At 40.6% G+C, this 22267-nt stretch overlaps 1 protein-coding gene across 1 annotated transcript in view; it reads right to left on the minus strand.

Moving 5' to 3' along the window:
- The window catches only part of Grm3 (glutamate metabotropic receptor 3), a 224042-nt gene that overhangs the window by 15045 nt on the left and 186730 nt on the right, over positions 1 to 22267 (minus strand). Inside the window, exons 4-5 of the mRNA XM_028862112.2 lie at positions 12013 to 13079; positions 3794 to 3968 (exon numbers count right to left, since the gene is read on the minus strand). Of these exons, the coding sequence (XP_028717945.1) occupies positions 3794 to 3968; positions 12013 to 13079 (1242 nt within the window). The remainder of the gene's footprint in view (positions 1 to 3793; positions 3969 to 12012; positions 13080 to 22267) is intronic.

The following is a 22267-nucleotide window of genomic DNA, read 5'->3' on the forward strand; positions in this document are numbered from 1 at the left end:
AAAAGCTGAGCAAGTCCCTTTTGTAAAATGGTGTTTGTCTGTACTACACTCATCTCCCATACACTCTATATCATCTCCAGATTACTTATACTTCATACACTCCACATAGCTGGTGTACTGCATTGTTTAGAGAATAAAGACTTGAAAATTAGTCTGCATATATTTAGTGCTTTTATGCATTTTCCCTAAATGTGTTTTATCTACAGTTAGTTGAATTTGGAGATTTAAAAATCAGTGACTATGCTCATACTCCAAGTAAAATAACAGAGTTAGTACAAGAGGTTTATGGGGGGGGGGTGAAAGGCCATGTCGGAGTGGGACATGAGAGAGGCAGGCAGACAGAACAGGGAAAAGATGAAAGAAGAAGAGAGTCAAGAGGCAAGAGGAAAGAAGAGGCAGGAGAGCGAGCTGGGCCTGGTGGGTACATTTAAGGGCACACATGTGGTTCAGCTGATGGTGGAATGGCACCTGGCGGCAGGTGATGATGGAACTGCTGTGGTGGCAGAGGCAGGCTGCTACCCTGTGCTGGAAGCTAACACCTAGTGGATTCACAGTCATTTAAGAGTTTTGTATAATTTGTGAAACAGCACCAATCACAGTATTGGGGGCGGGGAATGGATATCTGCTGTACTGTATTCATATTAGAGGAAAGAGGCACTAAGATAGTGCTTACTGGGAGGACAAGAGTTACATTTGTCCCTTGATGTCTATAAAGTATCAGTTACAGGATCCTCCCATTTCTGCCTCCCTACCTACCCACAGTAAAGGTTTGGCTTAAATTCTTACATGACAGCAGGCCAGTAGCATATTCATATACAGAAGTGGATCTCACAAGTCTGTGATAGTGATTCGGAGTTAATAAATGCATTCTACCTGGTCCATACATATATACAGCTCTTCATACATACATATATAGCTCTTCGTGATCTGCCGCATGTTTGTCTGTTTGTGTTTTTAAATGTAATGTATCCTAAGAGTTTGTATTTCTTTTCTTTTTGAAACACACTAAATAAATCTCCCCCAACCCATTGGTTAGTTATACCTTCTACAGTATCAAAATACTGCCTTAGACAATAAACTTCATGGGGTTAGGGCCCTGTTCTACTCCTTATTGCTTGTACTTGATGATCATAGGCCACTGGAACATGTAATATTCAAGAATTGAATGATTGAATGTATTTCTTAAGAGTAGCTTTAATTTATTAAAATGAGAAACATTTTCACTGCAAGTCAGGAAATCCAAGGTCAACATGCTGCTAGTTCCGAGTTACTAAGGTCTAGTTATAGGCTGGTTGTGGTGGCACACACCTTTAATCCCAGTACTTGGGAGGCAGGGGCAGGAGGATCTCTGAATTCAAGGCCAGTCTGGTCTATAGAGTGAGTTCTGGAACAGCCAGGGAATACACAGAGAGACCCTGTCTCTAAAGTAAAAAAAAAAAAAAAAAAAAGACTTAAAACTATGTTGTTCCAATAATAAATGAGCTTTGTGTCAATAGACACAAGTAACTTTACTCCTCAATTTTCTTAGCTACAAAATAGAACTTCTAGCATCTGATATCACCAAGATAAAATAAATCTACTTTAAACACAGAATTATAGATGAGTGTATTTGATATTTCTGTGATTTGAAATCAATATTATATGAATTCCTTGTTAGAAAATACTGCTTCATTGATTGAGATAAATTAATTAGGGCAATATTGTTGAGGTCTGGGAATACTCTAAAATGTTCCATTGAGTAGACATCTACCTTGAAGCACCAGTTTGGCCATTTTCAGATTAGTTTACAGGGCCAAAGTGGGTCTGCTACAGCCCCAGCACAGTATTTTTGTGTAAACGGATATTTAACAATTTCTGAGAAGAGAATTTGATCAGCTAGAATCTAGGATTTTTTTTTTTTTAAATTTAACAATTCCTACCAAGTGTATTAGAACTCCTAGTTCTGAGTTACTGAGGTCTGACTTTAAAATGTGTGTTACAACTTAAAGACTATGTTAAGTTGTTCCGGTTGTATCCAGGAGCTCTAAGCTCTCAACAGATCCAAGGGAAACTTGTCCTATTCAGTCTAGGGTGAGTGCTTATACTTCTTCCTATGGAAGCCATTAACGACCCAGCATCATAAACCAGTGTGTAATAGCCCCAGCATGTTTTCCGGGAGGGGCAGCATAGTGCTGTAGTTAGGTATGCTGGCTTGACATTCAGAAGTACTAATGCTAAGTTCTGATTCAGGTATTTAAAAAATACTGCTTCATTGATTGGGATAATCATAACCCTGTTCAGGTTTCTCTATCTCAAAAAGTTGTGAACATTAAATAAAATGTAGAACACACACACACACACACACACACACACACACACACACACACACACAAAGTATTTAGCACAATGCCCATCACATAGAAAATATCGAATAGGTGATAGTTTCTGTGCATGACATTACTTTTTATTGCCAGGTTTTTGTTGTCTGAACTAGCTAGCTATAGCAATTTTGTTTAGTTAAGAAATGAACAGATTTGTTTGGTTTGGAAATAAGCGTGTTTCTCTATTTTATAGCTTTTACTTCACCACTGGGAAACCTGGAAATTTAGCAGGAAATGTGTGGATCCCTGCATCACAGCAGCTCAGGGCTGAGGAGATAAGGGTATAGGGTGGTTCCCAGAACACAGGTGTACTCCCACCCTGACTGTCAGTTTTCCTCTGCTCATGGGAAAAGTGCCCTGCTACATTCTATAATTTGTTGGAGAAGCTGAGGTACTAATGCACTAGCTCATCCTGTGATGCTCAGCCATTTTGAAGTATCCTTTCTAATTGACCAGAGGCAAAACTGTTAAGTAATCATTTGTCTCTGTCATTCCAAGACATGCTTCCCCCTTGGGCTCCAGCCCCTTCTCTCTCACCCTGCCAGTGAATTTCCCCTACTTTAAATAACTGGAAGTTATTTAAAAAGCTGTCTATTTCAGATACATTTGTGCTTTAGGAAACTTGAATCCTGTGTTTGAGGATGACAGTGTTTCAGTCACTGTCTTAGCTACAAAAATCCCAGAATAGGAAGGAATGGTGGTCTGGGGAGAGATCCTAGAACCATGTTTACATAACCCTTCAACTGTTCTCAGCGATAAATCATTGTGTCAATGAATCAGGAAGATCTGTTCTAGCACTTTCCCAAGTCCTGTCCTGGGATGTTAGTTGGATTTTTACCGTGGTTAAATTTATAAAGGGATAAGCAAGTGTCCTCATTGAGAAGATTTAGCTCCAAGTCTCTCTCCAATCCTATCCTTAGCTTCCCCTTGTTAATAGACATGTTTGAACTTTTGAAAAGAATGGTTTCTGCCGGTAGCCTTTCCTCCTGATGAGCATTGCTTGCACTTTCCATGCAGTATCTTCAGCATGTGTGTGACTCTGAACATTCTTTAGAGAACACCGCCCTCTGGTCACTGAGCAAAGCAAGGCAGGTGCAACTCAGTGACTCTCCTAAGGCAACTTGGGATTATTGCAAAAAGATTAGAAGGCTGGTCCTACTGAGACATAACCTGGTCAAAAAGCTTAATTGAATTAATAGTTTGAATGTCTGTCTTCCCTGACAGACACTACCTGGTGCCAAAACAGAATGTTGAATCTTCTGCTCTGAACTGTATCCTTAGCACATAGCTCAGTCTGATGCACATTCTAATTTACTTTGCATATTAGAACTCATTAGCACTAATCTGAGATTCTTTATGGGGACAGGCATGCTTCCTTGAGCCCTGCTGTCCTGGTTCCCCACAAATGAATCGGTGTTTAGTTCCATACTTACACTGAGAGTATGTGGTGGCAGTTCCGCTGACACTGAACCTGTTGAGGTGAAGTCTGTGTGTAACCACGTTCTTCTGGGGTTGGAACAGGACAATGTGTACCTTGGGGGCAAACAAACAGCCCAAGACCACGAAACCACTCAAGCTAACGGAGATGCACATCGTAGTCGTCTGCACCTACAAGAAAGGTTGGCTAAGTGAGTGTTCAGCTATAAATTCCATCATGTAGTCAGCTAAAGCGAACATTGAGACAAGTCCAAGTTAGAAAAGGACAATAATCGGTCATAACTGTTCTTATCATAGCTAAGTCTATGTGCTAATTATATTGGATCTTCTGTGTTTGGGATATTCATGAAAACATTGTTTAGGATTTCAAAGCAAGCATCATTTGTGTGGGTTGCTTCTGACTGCTTGCCAAGACTTCACATAGATTTTTCTGGTTTTCTTTATATTTGTATAATGATATTTATGCAGAGCCAGTAAAGTCGAAATCTTAAATAGGAAAACATAAATATTCAGTGTGAAAGGACTAGATTGCGGGAGGTTATCATCAATGAACTTGGCTTGTTCAAAGTTCCCTTGTCCAGTTCCTTCAGTATGTCACATGATTAAAAGTCTATGTTTAATCTACAACTCTCTGTTCTATTTTATACCAGCAGTCCCTATGGCCCTGACTTTATCTTCAAACTTTTAGTAACATTTGACATCAGTAATCATTTCCTTATTTGGCTTCCTAGACATATCCCTTGCTAGATTGGGTGATTGTTCCTGGTTTTAATGATATTTTCCATCTGAACTTTAAGGTCTGGGGTGTCTTAGACCTCAGGTTTTTAATATCTCCCCTCATCATTAAGTTCTCATGAGTTAGATACCTGCTATATTGTTTATATTCAGATATTTACTAGTTCAGATCCATTCTGTATGCTTCCATATTTATATATTTATCATATCATTTACATATCCATACATATTCAACTATCACTAGCACACATTATGTTTAATATTAATAGGAATAAAGGAAGTACATGCAACCTAAGCTTGACCTTTCCTAAATGTTCCAGTCTGAGAAACACCAAATGTTTGAAAAAAATTTGGGAGTCATCTTTGATTTTTCCACTGTTATTAAACTCATTCTTCCAATCCATTAACAACTTCTGTTGGGAGATAATTCTGTGAAGGTCTCCTATTTCTACATATCTTATAAGCAAAGGCTCTAGCTGCCTCTGTTCTGAACTTGCTTTTCATGAATGTTCACATAAAGAGCTTTGATATAGATAGAGTCTATTTCTAGTGCCAGAGGTCATTGTTCATCTGTATGAGAAGTGAGGCTCAGGGGCCGCTGCTGCACTTGCTCAGTCTGACTATTGCTATTATTGCTGTTGATGTCAATCACAGCATTTTTTAGGTTTGTTTGTTTGTTTGTTTTCTTTTTCTTTTTGTCATCAGCAATGAAGCTGGTGTGATAACTTGTTATCTAATAAGTAGAATAAAAATCTCATCTCAGACACTACAGTCTTTGACAGTTTTGGCAGTAAGGATGGAATTCTAACCAAGATAGGCTTTTAAAGAAAGGAAGTATGAGGGTCTCAAGGGCCAAAGAAACTCCATAAAAACCAATAACAAACTTGTTAGCAAAGCTGTATGGTCAACCTGACATACTTGAACAGCACTCTATTCATTGCTTATGAAATGGGAGGATCTGGCCAGGGGCTGGTGGTGCCCAGCACTTGGGAGGCAGAGGCAGGTGGATCTCAGTGAGTGTGAGGCCAGCCTGGTCTACAAAGCAAATTCCAGGACAGCCAGGGCTGCTACACCAAGAAACCCGGTCTCAAAAAAACAAAAGAAAAAAACAAAAACAAAAACAAAAACAAAAACAAAAACAAACAAAAACCAAAAACCACCACCACCACCAACAACAACAAAAAACCTCAGTAAATGGGAGGATCTGGAGAGGGGATTGGATGTTGGGTTAGAGCAAAAGGGTTGAAAGAGCAGCCAGTCCGGGGCTCTGATTGTTTCTGAGTCTTTCTGGCACTGGATAGGGTGTGCTTCTTCACAACAGAAGTCAAGTCCATTTGATACTAACAACAATATTAAATTTGTTCTGATTGGGCAGAAAGTTCTACTTCTTTTCACATAGAAGTTGTGGGGGGTTGAACCTCACTAATCAGGAGAAGAAGAGAGGGGCCTGCAGGGAGGCAAAAAGTGCGGAGGAGGGTCATCTGAGTTTTGGCTGGTTTCCTTGAGAAGCTGAGGGTACAGGGCACTTGGTACTTGTGGGTACAGGGCACTTGGTACTTGTGAGTACAGGGCACTTGGTACTTGTGAGTACAGGGCACTTGGTACTTGTGGGAACAGGGCACTTGGTACTTGTGAGTAAAGGACACTTGGTACTGTATGTACAGCACACTTGGTGCTGTGTATACAACACACTTGGTACTTGTGGGAACAGGGCACTTGGTACTTGTGGGAACAGGGCCCTTGGTACTTGTGGGTACAGGGCCCTTGGTACTTGTGGGTACAGGGCCCTTGGTACTTGTGGGTACAGGGCCCTTGGTACTTGTGAGTAAAGGGCACTTGGTACTGTATGTACAGCACACTTGGTACTGTATGTACAGCACACTTGGTACTGTATGTACAGCACACTTGGTACTGTGTGTACAACACACTTGGTACTGTATGTACAGCACACTTGGTACTGTGTGTACAACACACTTGGTACTGTATGTACAGCACACTTGGTACTGTATGTACAGCACACTTGGTACTGTATGTACAGCACACTTGGTACTGTGTGTACAGCACACTTGGTACTGTGTGTACAACACACTTGGTACTGTATGTACAGCACACTTGGTACTGTGTGTACAACACACTTGGTACTGTGTGTACAACACACTTGGTACTGTGTGTACAACACACTTGGTACTGTATGTACAGCACACTTGGTACTGTATGTACAGCACACTTGGTACTGTGTGTACAACACACTTGGTACTGTATGTACAGCACACTTGGTGCTGTGTATACAACACACTTGGTACTTGTTACAGATGGAAGGCCACAGAGGGCTCTCTCAAGACTCATCCCTTAAAGCTAACTTTTCAAATTGACAAAAGTTTCAATCTTTGCAGTGGAATCTGGACACAGAAAGGAGCTTTGGTCTACTTGAATACTTTTCCCCGGGACAGGGAAACTCTAGGATATCCACAGACGAGGCACTCGTTGGCATTTGTGCTCTTACCTGGGTTGGGTTTATTCTTTTTATTTTTTCTCTTTAAAAATTATTTATTTTTTATTCTTTGTCAGTTAATCCATGTATGTAAGTATTTACTCTTCTTCCAGTGTATTTCCTGGCCTTGGTTGCCTTCCCTCTTCTACTGAGGCTTTAAACAAGTGTCTTCCTACTCTCGTGTCTTTGTTGTGTGTGACACATGGTTTACGTAGAATAGCCTACATGCACAGGGGTGGAAGACGATTTACTGGAATCCAAACAGCTTTTCAGTGGTTACACCATTGAAGAAAGCAACAAGTCTTCTCCCAGTGGCCGCTGGCTGTCAGCAGACCCTCTCCTAGGGTTGTGCAGGTTGTGTGCAGACAACCACAGCTGCAATGAGTTCACGGTCGTACTGGTTCTATGTCCAAAAGTCAGTGTTTTGTAGCACATTCCTCACACTCTGGCCCTTAAATATTGTCTTCCTCTCTTCCACAATGTGTTCTGAGTCTTGGTGTGTGTGTGTGTGTGTGTGTGTGTGTGTGTGTGTGTGTGTGTGTGTGTGTTAGTTATAGATGTCCCATTTAGACCCCAGCATTCCACAGTCACTCATTCTCTCCACTTTGCCCAGTTGTGAGTCTCTGTATAGCCGTCACCTATTGAAAGAAGCGGGGTCTCTGAGGAGGTCTGAGAGCTACAATAATCCATAGGTATAAAGATAAGTGTTCAAAGAGTAGCTTGATACTATGTCCACTTAGCGAAAAATAGTAATAAGTTCACCAGGAGACCTATGATCTCTCCAGCCATGCATTCTTGGCCAGGTTTCCAGTACCAGGCATGAGTTCCTTCATGTGGAGCGGGCTTTCAATCTGAATGGAGGTGTCCTGCATGGGAGATAACGCTCCTGGAAGCTATAGGTTATTAAACCAAAATCTCAGTGACAGATGTGGGATACCTATCTCCTTTTGAATTACTGGTCAAGGAAGTCTCAGACATAGCAATACAAGCTATTGCCACTGCTCTTGGCTTCTCACCAGGACTAAGACTCTATCGCTGATGACGGGCATGCAGAAATGAAGCCAGAACTGCCCTAGAAGCCACATTCCTGCTGGCTAGCTTTTGTCATTCCTGAAGCTGCTCTTCAGGCTTCTGGGAGAAAAGTTACTAATGGAAAGTTATGACACTGTTGTCTTCTTTCTTTTTTTTTATATAGGGCATTGCCATGTAGATTAGACTCCCAGACCCCACTCTCAGCCTGCCTCAGCCTCCCTAGTGCTGGCATTCCGGGCATGTACCACCATGCGTGGCCAATTCAAACATTCGGGTGCACAAAAACAATAGACCTTAAGCTGAGCTGCAAGTGGCTTCTGGAAGCAAATGCGTCTTGCTTATTGGCATGGGGTCTGTACAATCCCTCCATAATACCTGGTTCCACCACACTCTCCACTGTGATTTTAGCTGCTTTAGGAGAACACATTGAAGGTGAGGGCCAAGTTCTCTTCATCCTGGAGGGTAGTAGAAGTCTATCTGTACCAGATGCAGTGTACTGGGAACTCAAGAGAGGGGAGGAACTAGAATTTGTATGTCATACTGGCCTGAATCATTCTCTTACCTTGCTCTTTCACTGGGGAGGCAGGGCTGGGCCAAAGGTAAGGTACTTATTTTAGATGCAAATTGAAGGGGATACTGAAACTCAGTCATTAAGTGAAATTATATTTTAATGCCATATTTTTTAATTTTTACTTATTTATGTTTTTTGGGGGGGGTGGTGTATGAGTGCTCTGTCTGCATGTGTGCCTACAGGCCAGAAGAGGGCATCAGATCCCATTATAGATGGTTGTGAGCTACCACGTGGTTGCTGGGAGTTGAACTCATGACCTCTGGAAGAGTAAGCAGTGCTCTTAACCACTGAGCCATCTCTCCAGTCCTTAATGCCATATTTTAAAAATCAGAAGTAATGGTAAAATTTGTGATGAGGACAGTCCTAATAATTAAACTAGGAGTGGGCTCATTAACAATGTTGTGCTTTGGTTTATTTAATCAAGTCAGCAAAGTTGGGCCTGTCTCAATCAGGACACATCCAAGTGTCCCTGAGCCCAATGTGCATTGCTTTCTAGAAACTGGAACCTGGGGGTCCTGCACAGATGTTGGCACCAGCTGCTGCTGTGGTTGTGATAAAGTCCTTTGCATATGAATCAGTAGTCACATGTGCTCTGCCTTGTCCCTGGCACTGTGGCAGGTTACTTTGGTAGATCGCAGACAGTATAAAGCCTTTCAGAATTCTGGACGGTTTCTGTGTTCACGTCTAACCTCCTTAAATGTTAAAACACTTGCTTGCAGCGGCCACAGCCTCTGTCCCACCAAGCAGGCTGACTGCTGTCCTTGCTCTTGCCTTTGCTTTCTGCTTTATGGTATGAGACCGTGATCATTCACCTAAAAATCTTCCAATGGTTTCCTTTTCGATAGAAAATAAAATTTATATTTGTTTCTGTGTCCTATAGAGCCCTACATGATTTAGCTCCCCAGCCAACCTCTTAGATCAAATAACTCTTGCATTTATGTATTAAACTGTAGCTGCCCATGCCTTTCTACCCTAACACATTTCTGCATGAGAGTATTGGTGCTTGTGGTTTCTTCTGCCTGGCTCATAGAACTTGGAAGTTTGGCTGCTTCTCACTCTACAGTAGACATTGTGCAGTGGGCATCAGCAACATGAGGGTGACAGTTCTTTAAAAAATAATTCATGATTTGACATATGTATGTTTAAATTTTAGGATTATCAACATGAGGAAATTTGGATTTACTGTATTTGAACTTTGTTAGAATTCTAGAGTCACATTTGTAGTCTGTCTTCTTTCACAGTTGCCCTACTTACCATATGACTTCTACAGTGTAGTGACATTTCTGGTGTCTTCAGATAATTCTATCTAGTTAGTACTCTACTGTATTGTTTTCATACAAGGGACAAACTCAAGTTTTTGTGCATGAGAGGTAAATACTAACTTCTCCAAAAAGATCAGAATTATATAATGTTATTATGTTTACTTTTGGTAACATTTTCTGCTTTACTTTATAAAGCAAGTAGCTCTTCTGAGGATGAAAAGTTGAAACTCAGATGTCCAGGGCAATGTAATTACCATTGCACTGATTCTCATTCCCAGTACTCTAAAGCAGGTTCACTAAGGACAGTATAGTAACAACACTGAAAAAAATCAGTTGTCCACACTCATCCATGGGATGAGTGTAAATATAAGGACAACAGTTGGGATTGGGGGCTTTAAAAATATCAACAATACTTCTCTATTTAATTCTGAAACTCTGACTGCTCAAAATCTTCTGTGGTTTACATATTTTGCCTTTGATTTTGCCTATCAAATTATGATACTATCTCTTTTAAAGATGTTTAATTTTTTATATGTTGTCTTAAAGTACTAAGCATTAAAAATATCTAACCATTATTCTAACATTGAACTTATGTTCCTTATTTGTACTGAATATTACTGCATGCAGTCCATAGATTTCACTCATATAGTTGTGAATTGATTGAATTAGAGACAGTCGCCTTTGTCAGGCTTTTAACCTGTGCTTTAGTTTTTTTCTTCCTTTAAAACATTATTTTACTTGGTGGAAATTACATATATTTTTAAAGCATATTACATATGTATTTTAAAACAGTGAATTAATTTTCTTATATCATATTGAAGTTAATCGTGGTGCATGTATATGTATATAACATGTATTGAAATCTGAAAACATTATAGAAATGATAAATCAAATTAATAAGCACATGTTACTTCACATACTTACCTTTTTGTGGGGAGAACAAATGAAATATACTTTTTTATACTCTCAAGAATGCAATCTATTGCTATTAATAATATTCACCGTGATGTGCCATAGACACCTTGAAGGTGTTTTGTTTGTTTGCTTGTTTGTTCTTTCCCTGTCTGAGGTTTGGGATTTGCTGTGCCCTCCTTTTGAGATGCAATTTCCTAGATTTGGGGCGATGTAAGTACTGTTAAACAGAAGATTTGGGAATGGTTATTACCTATGGACTACATCATTTTGTGAAAACATGGTATAACAGGGAAACAGGCTTGTGGATAACTGATCTATGATGACCTAAAAAATAGAGGCGTGTGTGTGTGTGTGTGTGTGTGTGTGTGTGTGTGTATGTGTGTGTGAAATCTTATTACTCACTGAAGACACTACAGTTAGAATTAGTAAAGCAAAATCAACTTATAAATAGCTCAACAACCTGGGAAATTATGATAGCATGATGACATTTTCCCCATAAGATATGGTAATTATATGGAAGTCCATAAATTTGAACTCTATAAATAATGACTTAATTAGGCTACTCATACATGTATAATAAAGTTTTTGTCAGTTCAATGGCACATAGACATGCACAATTATACACAGTATATTTGTGTATATATAACTAAAGGCTTAGAAAAGGCACGGTGGATTGTGCTGTAATCCATCACAGGGAAGTAATGAAGCATGAATAAAAGTTTTAGATCTTTATTCTGATCTTGACTTAATGTTACAATTGTACTTTAATTTATAGATCCATCTATTACAGACGTCCTCTTGTGTCTAATTTCAAGTATTCTCGTTAGGGTTTTAGTGATGAAGTCTCATTCTCTTGTCAATTGCCTTTTAAATTTAATTAAGATGTTTTTGTGTGTGTGTATTATGTTTTATTCCTCACTGGATTATCAACAACTTGAATGACCCATCAGTTATATCCTTGTTCCCCTCTGTGCCTGGCACAGTGCTCTGAACAAATTAAACACTAATTGAATGTCTTAAAGCATAGTGAATTAATTTCCTCATATCATATTGAAGTTAATCATGGCATTGTAATTATTTGATTCATTCCTGAGATGAAATTAAAGGAGTCTTCCCTAACTCCTACCCAACAAAACATTGACAGATGAAAAGAACAAAGGAAAGAAGCAAGCCAAATGAAAGAAAAGAAGGAAGCAGTTAAAGACTTACTCTGTAGTCACTGGATGTCACGTAAAATATAGGGAGGAACGCCAACCAGATGATGCAGGTGGTATACATGGTGAAGCCTATGAACTTGGCTTCATTGAAGTTTTCAGGACACTTCCTTGTTTTGAAGGCATACACAGTGCATAGAATCACCAGAACCACATCGTAGGTCAGAGAGATCAACATGCTGGAATCTTTGACATTGCATTTTAGGATGACTGTTTCCCGCTTCTCCGGAAGGGTATATCTTCTGGTGCCTGGAGCCTCCAGGATAAGCCACACCGACACCATCACAATTTGTACCAGTATCAAACCCAGGCAGATAAAAACCTGAGAACTGGGGCTGATGAATTTTGGCCTCTGAGCGCCATTCTTGACACCATCAAAGATGCGAGCAATGCAGTTTGTCTTGGTCAGCAGAGCTGAATAACAGATGGCAAAGGAGGTCCCCAGCCCAAGCCGGCGCAACGCACAGATGACAGGTGATGGCTTAGCAATGAAGAAGAATGTCATGCCATAGGACAGGCTAACTCCAAACAGCAAGATGTAGCACAGTTCCCGGCCTGATGCTTTGACCAAGGGTGTGTTGTTGTGCTTGATAAAGACCGTTATAACTATGCACGTACACATAAAACCCAGGCAGGCAATGGTGACTGGGCCTATTGCCCAGGCATCTTCCCATTTGATGTAATCCTCTGGAAGGTTGTAGCATCCAGATAGGTCAGCAGTGGGCCACTGGCCAGGCCCACAATCCATACAGGTGAACTCATCAACCAAGTATTCGTAGGGCTCACAGGGGATGCAGATCCAGCAGCAGACATCCCCTGGCTGCATATTCTTCATTTCATTGGGGGCACAGGGGTCACTGCACTGGGAAGTGGGGATTGAATTCCGGGACCAGTGGATAGAGTCCACGTCTAGAGATAAAGTTTCTGCCCAGTGGCCCACCTTCAAGTAGGAATACTTTCCACCTATGTGCTGGAAGTTGAACACGTTGTATCTTCCCATCCCGTCTCCGAAAGTGTCAAACTTCACAATACTGTCTGCTCCTTTATTTGGGTTGAATGGAGCTTTGATACCCAGAATGGAAGAAAAGAAAAGAACACTTGTTTAGGTGTCTCGTATGTCAGCAGTCAATTCCATTTGCCGTACACTCAGCAGAACTGAAGTCACAGGGACGAGAGAGACCAAGGCTGGCATCGTTTATGACTTACCATTGAAAGCCACACATCAAAAGCTTCCAGAGTGCTTATGCATTCATAAATTTACTCACTTCAGATTGCTGAGCGTCTAACGGATGCCAAGTGTCAGTAATAATAATGAACGTAACTCAGTGCTACTTCAAGGGAGCATGTTACAGAACAGAAAAGCATTGGCAAACACATAGTTGTACTCTGTGTGATGTGGAATGCTGTTTTCTTGAAAGCTTTGTAACAGGAATTGGGCAGAACTTCATGTCTCATTTCATACTTTTATATACAATCACTAAAATTCTTACCATCTTGATTATTTTCATGACAATATAAAATTAATAAAAAAATTTTTCTCCTTGAAAGGAGATCTCAATGTAAATGTATAATACGTGCATTTTAACATTTCTGATGACTGGCATAGGAAAAAATTTGAAGTTTATTTATAGTCGTTCTGTAGTTTTGGGCATACAGCCTTGCTGTGTAGCTCAGGCTAGCTTTAAACACACAGCAATTCTCTTACCTCGGCATCCTGAATGCTGGGGTTACAAGGATGTGTTGCCATGCTTGGTTAGATATCTTATACATACAATGGTATGTAGGATATTTGCAAGTGGGCTTTACTTTAAGTATAAAAGGTGAGATGCTCTCAAACAATGGTATATTCCAGATCCTGTCCCTTTTCTCCATCTCTGGAAAGCCTTGGAGAGCAGCTGGTCTGAACATCTGAACTTCTTCTTCTTTTCCAACTATCATTGATGATGTTTCTACTGTCGCCATGAACGACTTCTAAAACAAGTTTCTATACAATTTATTCTTATTACATCTTGGTTTTTATTTAATAAATGTCTCAGAAGAATTACACTGAAGTAACAGAGCTCCATGGAGACTATGAACTGAGAGGGAAAACTTTTTCTCCTTAAGAATTTTTAATTTTAATTAAAATATAATTACATTATTTCCTCTTTCCCTTTCCTTTCTCAAACCTCTCTCATATCGTCTCATCGTCTCCCTTCAGCCTTTCCCATGTCCCTCCCCTACTTGCTCTGAAATCATGACCCCCTTTTCTTTGATTATTGTTGTATTCTCTCTCTCTCTCTCTCTCTCTCTCTCTCTCTCTCTCTCTCTCTCTCTCTCACACACACACACACACACACACACACAAAACCTGCATTGCATGTATGTATATGAATTCTGGGCTGACCACTTGGTATTGACTACCTAATTAGCGGGCTCATCCCCGAAAGACTAATTCTATCTCTCTCAGCAGTCAATCATTAGTTAGTTGCCTGTGGTTCTTTGTCTGTGGGTGAGGCCCATTAAAATTTCCTCTTTTCATGTTAGCTTGACTCTTTGGTGTTGTTATTATTTAGTTCTTGTTTAGGTAGACATTGTTGTGGGATCATGGATGTAGTTCCCTGTCATATGTTGGCGACATAACCTCATACAGCAGACTTCTGGTCCCCTGACTCTTGCGGTCTTTCTGTCCACTCTTCTGTGATATTCCCCGAGTCTTAGGTGTGTGCAGGGACTGTGTCGAAGAGGGAAATTTTACTCAGTTTACAGCTTCTTATCTAGTCTGCTTTCCTCTCCACTACATATACTTGCTCTCTTGTAGTAATTACTATGTAACTGTCTTCAAGATGCAGTGGAAGACTGAATTTTCATTTGGGATCAGACTCGGTCAGTGACTGTGTGATCTTTATTTTTATTTCACTTTTGCTGGTCTGTTGTGTACTTCCCATTTCCTACTGTTCGTTTCTACTTTTCCTTAGGAGAAGAATGTCACTGTCTTGGTGATTCATAGACATACATCATTGTGGTTGAATTACGACTAGCATGATACTTATGGGCATGTAGAGAAATAAGACAATAGAATAAGATATTCATAAGTAGACCTACTACATCCTAGTAAATGCTAAAAGCGGTATCTCAAATAAGTGAAGATATTACATATACATTATTAGGTAATTGTTCACTCAACTGAAAAAAAAAAAGAATTTTTCTGTATCTCATTACTTATGCCCAGATAAATTTTGAAAGGATCAAAGTTTAGTGTGGGAAAATCAAAGGCATAGAAGCTCTAGAAATAAAAAGAGCATATTAATATCAGAGTGAGAAAAATCCTGTTTAAAGGCTACTGAGAAATGAAAAACAAACACACAAAAACCCAAACCAAAACAATATAAAAAGCTGGGCATCCTGGTGGTTTGCAATCTCAGTGCTGGGAAGGGGAGACAGGATGATTCGTGGGGCTCACTGGCTAGGTAGTCTAGCTTAGTGGGTGATCCCCAGGTCTCAGGGAGAATATCTGCCTTAAATAACAAGGTGGGTGGTTATTGGTGAATCCTGGTTGATCTTTGGCTTCCACACACATGCATGTGTACCCTCATATACACATGCACCCCACACATGTGCACACATACAACATTCCAAAACCAATAAACATGGACAACATCGGAGCGTAAGTGAGAAATGATACTGCAACCTTCAACTGGTATTGAGATAATGTACAAATTTCCAATATAAAATGGATCTTAATAACCCTTAGAAAATGTTCCAATGATATGAACACTTATTTTAACATAAGGAAAAATCTAATTTTCTTAAACATATGAAAATACGTTCAACATTAGTCAAATTACAGAAAAATGCAAACTTCCAAAGGCTGAATAATAGTCCTTCAAAGAGTTTCACAGCCCTAATACCAAGACCCTGATTGTGTTATGCCAGACAACAAGGATAAGTTAAAGTTGGAATTAAAATTGCTTTTAGCTGACATAATGTCATCTTGCTTTATATGGGTGAGCCCAGAGTTACTGACACAGGTCAGAAATGCTGGAGAAGGATCAAAGGTGCCAGGTTCTGGTTTCTGGGTGAAGATGGAGCTCACTACTGTTGGCTCTAAAGGAGCTGCCAACATAGGTGGGCAGTAAAAACTGCAAAGGAAATAAAATGGGTCCTTCAGTGGGGCCTTCAAGAGAAAATGCAGCCCTGCCAACACACTGCTTTTACACCAGTGAATTCCATTTAGACATCAGGCCTCCAGAAGCATCAGAAATAAAATTAGGTAGCTTTGAAATACAGTAGAGGGGTCTTGATCAGGTTCGTTTTCTCTACCAGTTAAAGAATTAAAAGGCAGGAAAAATCTTGAGCACAACGGGTAGGAGCGGAGAAATCTCAAACAGCGTAGAAGGCAGCAGACAGAATCAGCTGTCCAAAGGAGTTGGGGGACGGGGGGGGGGGGAGGCAAAGAAACACACATGCAGCAGACTCACAGAGAAAAGAGCCTCTGCAAAGCAGAGTGGAGCTTGGAAATCTCAGAAATCCAGTCTCTTCTTGAAGGCTAGGATTTGTAAAGCCTTGAAAGGTTTTCCTCCCTAATTAAGGGTTGGTCAGTTTGCAGAAATATGGAAAGACTGGTTGGGCAGCAACTGTTGTGTAATAGATCCTGATCTGGCCTCGAATGTGTTGAGTTTATCAGGAGAAGGCATGTTGGAGGGAGAAAAAAACTCAGGGTGTTTGTTTTAAGCTGCCAGGCTTTTTTGTCTTAGGTCAGAAGGGTGAGGAAGAAGCCGACCATCTTTATTACCTAGCCTTGGCCCTTCTCCCCTACATCTGCCTACCAGAGAGTCTAATTCACAGTCTCTCCAAATCACCAATTTTGTGGTGATTTGTTTCAGTAGTAATAGGAAACCAATACACACAGTAAAATCATTTCTCTCTTGTAACATGCTCTACTAATGAGGCTGTACGTGGGTGCACTCTCTCTTGTCATGCTTTTGTGTATAAGAATTAGTATACTTCTAAAGGAGGACAACTGGTCAGAAATTTTTTTCAAAATTACAGATGTATCCAAGTTTTGGCTAGGCAGTTTCAATTGGTGGAATGTATTCTACAGATCAGTTAGGCTATGTGTTTACTGAAGTATTATTTATAACAGAAAAATGACTCAGTCATCATCAGTTGGGTTCATTAACAACAAATGAAATATTACACAGATGTGAGAAGAATGAGGACATGTATGCCCTGTGTAGTATGGACATATTAGAAAGGAAACCTAAAAGCTGCATTGTTTTGTATGAAAAACAAAATATTTGATCAGCTATGTTTTATGGGAGTGGGGACCATAAAGTTATCTGCTCCTTTTTTCTATGCATAGAGGAGCTCGAGAATGATAACTAAGAACAGTGGCTATGTTGGCCAGGAGATTGAAAGTAAACAGATTGGTGGCAAAAATAGGGAGTATATTTTTATTTTACAGTTTAGATTTTTAATAACGTGGTTGCATTACCTATTCATATATGCTCTGTAATCACAAATATGATATCTATGAGACAGGTGGAAAAGCCTTCAAAAGGGATGTTCAGAGATCAAGAATCAACTTTTACTAGTGAGAGACCCTGCTTCAAAAATGCACAGTGGACAGCTCCTGAGGCATGACACCTAAGGATCTGGATTCCACACATGTGCACCCCCACACACCTGTGCCTGAGTATATACAAACACACAGAGAATCAGCTTTGTGAAATGATATAGCAAAAACAGAAATTCAGTGTAAGTATTGAAAGATGAATATAAGAAAATTCTCAGAGTTTGGTCAAAATGTTATGAGGAAAGAAGGGGGTATAATAAAAAATGGGTCACTTTGTTTTCCAGCAAAGAAGTGCCCACGTGTGGGTGGTGGACTGTGCTTGGAGAAAGTGAGGGAAGATACTTTTGTTCTTCTTTTTAAGTGTGCTGTATTCACATAAATATGTACAGATTTAATTTGGATAAGAAGTTATACAATTAAATAGAACAGTCAAGGAAGATCAGACAAAAAACACTTAAAAGGTAAATAGTTTGGAAAATAATGAAAGTATTTCAGCAAGTCTTTGAAAATGTGTGGTGACTAAACAAATGATACTTTTTTGTGGATTTTTTTTTGTGTATGTATGTTCATGTATGTGTATGTATGTGCATATATATATATATATGCATGTTTGTGTATACATATTTATGCATGTATGGAGGCCAGAGGTAGAGAGCAGTGATCTCCCTTAATTCCTCTCCATCGTATATTTTGAGATAGGATCTCTCCCTGACCCTGGAGCCAGCAGTTCGGGGATTCTCCTGATTCTGTCTCCCCAACACTAGGATTATAGCTCTGAGATTACAAGTGTGCTGAATTGTGGGGCTTGAACTTAGACTATTATGCTTGCATAATTAATACTTTACTGACTAAACTATCTCCCTAGTAGAAATTGTTCCCTAATAAAAATTCACCTTTTACCAAATTTGTTAAACAATAAAATATATTACAAAATATAGTATAATGTCTAAATCCTTTAACCATAAAAACACCTTAAGGTCCTTCAAATGAATACTTTATAAACCCCAACAAATTTATTGTCAGAAGCACTCTGATTTTTAGTTTGAAATATACAATGCTACGTTTGTGCTAGCATGAAAAAGAACTAAAGGAGATTCTAGAAGAAAAAGGTGAAGCATGTCTGACAAACACTCCTCTGTGAGGGTAGCCCTGTCCCGGAACCTTGGTTTCAAATATGACATTGGCCTGGGCAGTGAGACAAAGCAAACCCTTCCATACTGAAGTGACGTGCAGTGGCAGAACAGCTGAGGTCCTTGTATATGGATTCTGTCACCTTCCGATACAGTCAGAGTTACCTCCAGGTCAAATGACTCACGAGGGAGACAGTTAAGACCCAGTGAACTGGAACCACGATTATCTAACAATCAATTGCATAGTTCTCCAGTGTGGGAAAACTGGGGAGTTTGCTATTTCTCAAGTGGGATCTCACCAGGGGAGTAAGCACATTCGACATGGAAAAATAAATCATTTCACCCTTCATTGTATTGCAACAGCATGAGAGAATCCAGCGTAAGCGGGGCAAAGAATAACAAATAGGAAGATGGAATACTTTTTTTTATTTTAAAGACTCACTGCCTTTTCCTGAGCCCAGTCCCTAGCCCCCTCTCCCTCGAATGCTCCAAAGAGAGTTCTTCATTTTCAGACACTGATCTGTCCTTAGGTCAAGACAGTGGTTTTTGGAGTAGCTTGTTAGTCAACTAGTACTGAGCCGAGTTTCAAGTGGATTTACTTGTAAATTTTAGTACCAAGGCAACCAGCCCTCCTAGGACCCATTTGATAGAGATGAGTCAAGTCTATTTCTTAGAAACATCACAGGGCAATAGTAAGAGAAAATTAAATTGGTTCATTCTCTCTCTCTCTCTCTCTCTCTCTCTCTCTCTCTCTCTCTCTCTCTCTCTCTCTCTCTCCCTCTCTCTCCCTCTCTCAGTACTCCAATTAAGGTAAGACAATAACAAGGCTCTTAGGAAGCCTTCAGTAAAGCAACATCGCTTCACTGCTCAGGTTCACAACGGTAAATACTAATTAAGATCGCAAAAGCTACTGACAGCAGTGTGGCTCTGATTTTAAAACTGGAGCCTCACTAAGTGGCTGTGAACCTATCTGATGAGTTGCAGCAAAGACAATGTTAAGAGGAAGAAAATGCCATCTCCCTCCACAGACCATGGCAGAGGTCACAGGCGAAGAAGCCAAACTCCTTTGGCTAGAGCAGACAAACTCTTTACAAACACCAGACAGCAAGAAGATTGGAAACAATGAAGGAGACCCTGGCTGTCAGTAATTAACCTTCTGATGAGGAGCAGGAATGCTGAAGCCATTCTCGTGGTTATCAACCCAGTGGAGCAGCTGGGGTCCAGGGCCACTTTGTCCTGGACTCAGTCTGCCATGTGGGGAATGTTCAATTAGACCCTAACATGGACAGTGAAAGTGTCTGAGAAAAGATGCTGAGGCACAGTGGCTTTTGAATGGGAGTTCCTTATCAGGTTTCCTGAAGAGTTAGCATGCCTGGGCTTCATGGAAGGCTTTCTTAGGCTTCCCCTATAGATTCCATAGCGCTGCCAAGACTGTATGAGGTTGATTCAGGAGGGAGCAATCTGATTGTAGACTAAGAATGAGAGTGAAGAGACAAGGCGGAGGAAAAGCAGGAGCAGGTACAGAAAGGTGGGAGCTCAGCCCCAAACTGAGGGCCGTCTCAGAGATCACTACTAGGGTTGTACTCATATAAGCTGTCAGTGGTCACTTACTGGTTAGAAGTGAGCTGAAGATGAGCTGATTCTACTGGCACACTTTTTCTACCCTTTCTACCGGACTCTTGTGCTGTGGGATGGTCTGTATGTCAAATTGCTCTGATTGGTCAATAAATAAAACACTGATTGGCCAGTGGCCAGGCAGGAAGTAGGTGGGACAAGGAGAGAGGAGAATTCTGGGAAGCAGAAGGCTGAGGCAGAGAGACACTGCAGCCACCTCCAGGAGAAGCAGCATGTGAAGATGCCAGTAAGCCACCAGCCATGTGGCAAGGTATAAATTTATAGAAATGGATTAATTTAAGCTATAAGAACAGTTAGCAAGAAGCCTTCCACGGCCATACAGTTTGTAAGCAATATAAGTCTCTGTGTTTACTTGGTTGGGTCTGAGCGGCTATGGGACTGGCGGGTGACAAAGATTTGTCCTGAGTGTGGGCAAGTCAGGAAAACTCTAGCTACAAATGGCACCCAACAAGTTGGCAAGAGTTTCCACCTAAAACCTGAGAAAAGATTCTAAAACAGAGCTAAAAACAGCTTCCTCATTGTCTCTCTCAAATGAGCAGCAGCTGCCGGTTTGAGTTCCTGGCGGGTTCCTGGCGTGTGTGCTTGATCTACAGTATGGCGGGAATGAGGCCTCTGCAAGTGGCACATTAAGCTGTGTGGTGGATTTAGCCTTTGCTAGTACAAAACAAAAAAAGAGATTTCTGGGCTACACGCTGCTTGGATAAAAGCATAGACCCACGATGGCTCCCAGAGCTGGCAGAAAACGTACCACCGCCATGTTGGGAAGCTGAAGTGGGCGGAGCCAGCAGCCACAGCACCATTTCAGGCTTAAAAAGGCTGCAGTTTAAAGCAATAGGCTCAAGGTAATATAAAAAATAAGCCACATAAAGATGGCTACCACACAGAGAATCTGGATTATGTTCTCTTTGATATTCGTAACTGAAGAGAAACATTTGATTGCAAAAGCTGTTGAGTTACGCCAAAATGTGTATTTTAAAGGTACCTTAACTTCAAAATTTGGATGTAAGGATATGTTGCTTTGGAAAGGAGGCTCTGCTTTTGTTTCCACAGAAAGCCAGAAGCTATGGATTTGTTCCAGATTAAGATACATCAGGTTTGATCAGCCAAGACCACCTGAAAGGTCTCCGATGACACCATGGCCCAGATGATCCAACATCCAGAATCGTTTCAAGGCAACTGGCTCAGATGATACGGTCTCACGGACTACTCCACAATCCTAAAATTTTCTTTGTGTCCCCATAAGATACAGCACCCCCCTCCAGCAGGAAGTAGTAAGAGAAGCTATGCCCAAATTCCCAAATATACCAAGCTGACTTTGGAGATGTGTAAAAGTTAAAACCTTCCTTTTAAAAAAAAGAAAGGGGAAGTGCTGTGGGATGGTCTGTATGTCAAATTGCTCTGATTGGTCAATAAATAAAACACTGATTGGCCAGTGGCCAGGCAGGAAGTAGGTGGGACAAGGAGAGAGGAGAATTGTGGGAAGCAGAAGGCTGAGGCAGAGAGACACTGCAGCTGCCGCCATGACCAGCATGTGAAGATGCCAGTAAGCCACCAGCCACGTGGCAAGGTATAGATTTATAGAAATGGATTAATTTAAGCTGTAAGAACAGTTAGCAAGAAGCCTGCCACGGCCATACAGTTTGTATGCAATATAAGTCTCTGTGTTTACTTGGTTGGGTCTGAGTGGCTGTGGGACTGGCGGGTGACAAAGATTTGTCCTGACTGTGGGTAAGGCAGGAAAATTCTAGCTACACTCTTGTCCTTCTCATTTTGTAGATAGTGACCCCTTTGTGTCTGATTTAATGGGTGCTTAGTTATAAAATCCTTTCACTGAGATATAATAATATTGATATAAAGTATAAATTATTTCACTACAAGTGAACACACAACTATCACATCATGACTATTAAGATGTATATTTTCTCTTC

This window comes from Peromyscus leucopus, chromosome 3 (assembly GCF_004664715.2).
Source record: "Peromyscus leucopus breed LL Stock chromosome 3, UCI_PerLeu_2.1, whole genome shotgun sequence".
NCBI classification, from domain to species: Eukaryota; Metazoa; Chordata; class Mammalia; order Rodentia; family Cricetidae; genus Peromyscus; species Peromyscus leucopus.